The 5,368-nt window shown below is 35.0% G+C and overlaps 1 protein-coding gene across 2 annotated transcripts; it reads left to right on the top strand.

Moving 5' to 3' along the window:
• Nucleotides 1-715: 715 nt before the first annotated feature.
• LOC114317668 (disease resistance protein RPM1-like) lies at nt 716-4,937 on the top strand. Of its 2 annotated transcripts, none has more exons than XM_082875071.1 (2): nt 716-1,051; nt 1,898-4,937. In XM_082875071.1, the coding sequence occupies exon 2, from the start codon at nt 1,907-1,909 to the stop codon at nt 4,277-4,279; it is 2,373 nt and encodes a 790-aa protein (XP_082731197.1). In that variant the 5' UTR covers nt 716-1,051; nt 1,898-1,906; the 3' UTR covers nt 4,280-4,937. The 2 variants fall into 2 exon arrangements, with proteins under 2 accessions (XP_082731197.1, XP_082731196.1); XM_082875070.1 differs by having other exon boundaries at nt 717-1,051; nt 1,893-4,937.
• The last annotated feature ends 431 nt before the right edge of the window (nt 4,938-5,368 follow it).

Here is a 5,368-nt window from a genome sequence, read left to right as displayed (position 1 = left end):
AGTGTGAACAAATTCATTTTCACGGAAGTGAGACAATTATTGGGTTTGGATTTGGACAGAAATAAGAATTGGTCAGTCATATTCTAATATTAAATTTAGGTCCTTTTTATTTTTATTTTTGTCTTAATGCAGATAGCCACTTGGGTTGTTTCTTGGTATGGGTATTAAGGTAGAGAGTAGTTTGATCTGAAATGAGGTGATCTCTCCATTAGAGTGGATTTTTATTTTTATTTTTTCATGATTCTTGAAACTAAAATGGCAGAGAGCTTGGTGTTGCCAACTTGCAACTTTCTGCTTTTCTGTTTGGATTTCTTTTGCAGTTTACAAATGCTTTGTATAGTCTTATTGTTGGTGGGGTTATCCTACTTCAGTTTGTTTCATCATTATTAATAAAATATTACTTCTTCTTTTTTCACTGACTAGAAAGAAAAAAAAAATTGAAAAGAAAAATGAAGGCCAAATAAGAACTTACGTTTTAATAAATCATTCAATAATGCCTTCAGAAGTGAATTGTTTAAAAATATGTGTGAAATTGAATTTTCAATTGAGGCAAAGCCACCATATTAAGTTATTTGGAATGAAAGTAATTTCTTTGAGATGGATTAAATGTACTTAGCCTCTTTCCTAATATATTCACTAAAACTTCATTTTCAAAGGAAAGAGAGATCAAAGAGCCACAAAACTTCCTCGAGTAAACCACCTTCTATTATATTATATTATATATATATATATATGTATAAGTTGTGAAAAGGAGACTTATACAGCTGGAATTAAATAGTGATTGAGGGAGAGATATATACCTACCACAAGAATAAGTCCACAAGCCATCTATTCAGGTACCGCTGGTGGAGGTTGTATTCTGATGAATCATAGAGCTAAAAATGGTATATGCTTTGGATATGATTCAAATCTCAGGAGCTAAAGTCTGCAAGTCAAAGAGTCTTTCCCCACAGTGAAATTTTTTGCTGAAATCTGACAAACCATCAAAGCAGGCAGTGCCAAGAATTTGGAACTTTGATATCATTTTTTAGAGTTGCACATCAATCTGCAGGTATGTTCTACAAACACATATCTATATATTTTTCTCATCATTTATGACAACAATAATATTTCCTTGATCAGAGTCTTACATCTTGAATTTTAGCCTTTTCTAAATCCACAAAGACAAAAATCACAGACAAACATGAAGATTCTACTTAAATCAAGCAGTATATATAACAAATGAATTACAAAAGCACTGCTATGATACAAAACAGGAAGAGGAGAAAAGAGAATCTGAAATCTTCACTTTGCTTCTATTGCCCAAAATCAATTGCATACTTTTTCCTCTATTAATTGTTATTCAAATCCATGAAATTCTTATTCAAAGTGATGATTTCGGTGTCTCTTTTCTTTTCTTTTCTTTCGTAGATTCCTACTCATATTCATGATTCAGGCATGATCTAAGGATGAAAAATGATGTATCTCTTTTACACTCAAATATATATGTTACCATCAATCATTGTTGTGTTCACTTATTTTTATTTTTTTTAAAATAAAACCTAGAGGGGAAGTCACTTACTTTTTTTACAAAATCTGTAGGGGCCAGTCTATAATTTGAAAATAATTAAAAACTAAAAATACTATTATAATAAAAGGTTTGTTTTATTTATTTATTGCAAGACCTAAAATGTGAATCAAATCTATTCTTTTATCTAACCTTTTGGAGGAAAATGCATCCAAAATAATTAATTTCTTCATGACTGAAGTTCACCACCTCTCTCATAAACTAATAAACAGAGCCATGCACTGAATTGAAACTTCACCATCATCATCATCTAACTAACTTCCTTTCTACATGGACACAATCCTACCTGAAGCATAATCAGAACTAAAAGTTATGATGTGTTTAGTGCAGGGAGAACTAATGGTAGAAAGACCAGTGATCTCTGTTATTCAATATTTGGGACCATTGTTAGCCAGTGAAGTAGAGTTGTTGAGGGGTGTTCGCAAGGAAATGGTCAGTATCAAAGCTGAATTGGAGCGCATACACTCTTTCTTAAAAGATGCAGAATCAAGAGCAGAAACTGGAGATGAAGGTGTGAAAATATGGGTGAAAAAAGTAAGGCAAGTTGCTTATCGGATACAAGATGTTATCGATGAACACATTCTCTTGGTCTTGCCAAAACAACTTGGACTATTTGGTTCCTTGCATAAAGTCACTCGGACAATCACTAAGCTAAAGCCACGACATGAGATAGCTTCTCAGATCCAAGACATCAAAACTACAATCCGTGAGATCAAGGAAGGAGCTGATCGATATGGATTCAGTACTAGTACTTCGTCAGAACATAGCAGCAGCAACACCAAGGACAACATGTGGCGTGACCCTCGACTGGCTTCCCTTTTCATAGGGGACGACGAAGTCGTTGGCATTGAATCTCCCAAATATGAACTGATAAGCAGATTGGTTGACCAAAATCAATCACAACGAGCAGTGATCTCGGTGATTGGCATGGGTGGAATTGGCAAGACCACTCTTGCCAAGAAAGTTTATGACAGCCAAGAAGTGGTTGCACATTTCAATTGCAAAGCGTGGATCACTATCTCTCAATCATACAAGCCAGAGGAGCTCCTCAAAAAAATGATAGAGCAGCTATCAGGAAATGATGTTCTTCCTCTACCTGATGAGGGAATTGAGTCAGTCATTGTCAAGTTAAGAGGATATTTATCCGCAAAGAGGTACGTCATTGTGTTTGATGATGTATGGGAAACTGATTTTTGGGGATCCATAAGGCATGCTTTACCCAAAAATAGTGACGGCAGTCGGGTAATCATCACCACACGCAGTGAACAGGTTACTACATTTTGCAAAGAAACTTCAATGGATCATGTCTACGAGCTTGAAGCCCTATCCGAAGAGAAGGCTTGGGAACTCTTTTGCAAGAAAGCCTTCCAATTGGACTTTGAGGGTCATTGTCCCCCTGAGTTGGAGGAAGTATCACATGCAATTGTTAGGAAGTGTCAAGGTTTGCCACTTGCAATTGCAGCTATAGGTGGTCTCTTGTCCACCAAAAACAAGGGTATATCTGAATGGCAAAAATTCTATGGTAGCATGCACTCTGAATTGGAAAGGAATCCAAATCTTACAAGCATCAGAAAAATTTTGTTGTTAAGTTATAATGATCTGCCTCACTACCTCAAATCTTGTTTCTTGTACTTTGGCATAATGCCAGAGGACTACTCTATCAGTTATGGAAGACTAATTCGGCTATGGATAGCCGAGGGTTTCATTGAAGAGCAGAAAGGAAAAACAAGGGAAGAAGTTGCAGAAGAATGCTTGATTGAGCTGATCCATAGACGCTTAGTTCTAGTGTCAATAACAAAATTTGATGGAAGAGTTAAACAATGTCAGGTACATGATGTAGTGCGTGAGATTATTCTCTCAATGTCTGAGGAGTTTAGTTTCTGTCAAATTTTGGAAGAGAATTCAAGTTTCAATGACACAACTCGCTGGCTATCTATGCATATGCGTTATTGCAACATGGATAAGGTTATGGAAAGCATTGGTAAATCCCCAGTTCGTTCTGTTTTTCTTTTTCAAGTGCCAGAGCTGCCAAAGAAGCCTTTCTTAGGCACACTAGCTGCAAATTTCAAGCTTTTGAAAGTATTGGATCTTCAGAATGCTCCTTTTCATCAACTTCATGAAGAAGTGGGAAATCTATTTCTTTTGAGATTCCTAAGCATATGGAACACAAATGTCAAGATAATTCCAAAGTCCATAGGTAAGTTACACAACCTACAGACTTTGGATCTAAAACATTCCCCAATGAGAGAGCTCCCATTTGATATCAGTAGATTCCATAAGTTACGACATCTTCTTGTCTGTTCTCGTAACCGTGAATCTAATTACTTGGCAAATTATAAAGTAGGAGTGAAGATACATGGAGGGATTGGAGGTTTAGAGGAGCTACAAAGTTTGTGGTATGTGCAGACAAATCATGGCCTAATTAAAGAGCTTGAGAATTTGAGGCAGCTAAGGAAGTTGGGAATTACGAAATTGAGAAGAGAACATGAGAGGGCTCTGTGTACAGCCATTGAAAAGATGAAATACCTTAAACGTTTGAGTGTAAGGGCCTCAAGCGATGATGAGATTCTGGATGTACATTATATATCATCTCCACCTCAATATCTTCAATATCTCGAGTTGGTTGGACGTTTAGAGAAGTTGCCCGACTGGAACTTGAAACTTCAAAATCTAGTCACATTACGTCTACTTGAACCAAGAATGATCCACTAAAAGCTCTTCAAGTCTTGCCTAGTTTGGTACGTCTTGTTCTTGTGGATGCATATGATGGGGAGCAGTTGTATTTTGAGATCGGAAGGTTTCAAAAACTCAAGCAACTATGTCTCGTAGGGTTGAAGGGATTGAATTCAGTGATAATAGAGGAAGGAGCATTGCCTCTTCTTGAACTTCTAACGATTGAGCCTAGCCCGCAACTAAAGGAGGTACCATCTGGCATCCACCACCTCAGAAACCTCAAAACTCTTCAGTTTGTTGGTATGCCAGAAGAATTGATAGATAGAATGGAACCCAAACCCAACCAAGGAAAAGACTACTGGATCGTCGAGTACATCCCTCGTGTCGTGCTCTGGTCCCGAATCGGAAAAAGAGGTTATATGACTCAAATCGTCAGTCTTGAAGAATATTTCAATCGGAAGGTGGAAAACGCAAGGTTTAGGGAAGATAAAAATGAATCTCAAAATTGAATGCCAATTCAATTAATTTTCAGGTTTGCCCCTAACTGAATTGTTGTGTTTGTTTATTTCAAAGTTAAAAAGAGTAGATTTAGGGTGGGAGAGTTTTTAGTATGCCTTATTTGTCATTTTAATTTTATCATTTTATTTTTGTACATTGACAATTTTAATAATTAAAATTATAAAATTAAAATTTAAAAGATTAAAATAACAAACAATGCATATTTTAAGGATTAAAAATATCTTTTATCCAATAGATTTACATAAAGAACCACGTTTTAAAATAAAATTGTTATGCTACACTTAGGTTTCGTTTGATTAAAAAGAAATAAGTGATGGAAAGTGAAAATGACGAAAAGTGAAATGAAAGAAAAGAAAAGGAAAAAAAAAATTTGTATGAATTTGATTAGGATGAAAATTTTATAAAAATATGAATTTTTATTATAAATAATTAGTTTTATAATAAATTTAAATTTTCTTATATTTTCCTTGTTACTTCATGCTAAACAAGCTAAGGAAAAAAGAAAAAAGAAATTCTATTTATTTCCTTAATTGTTCATTATTTCATTCTAACCAAACTTAGCCTTAGGATTATTTTGAGAACTAATTATTTTAGTTGATTTTTTACAAA

This window comes from Camellia sinensis, chromosome 6 (assembly GCF_055761805.1).
Source record: "Camellia sinensis isolate YWXY chromosome 6, ASM5576180v1, whole genome shotgun sequence".
In the NCBI taxonomy this organism is placed as follows: Eukaryota; Viridiplantae; Streptophyta; class Magnoliopsida; order Ericales; family Theaceae; genus Camellia; species Camellia sinensis.
Note: the sequence above shows the minus strand (reverse complement) of the source record. Positions and strands in the feature narration are given on the sequence as shown.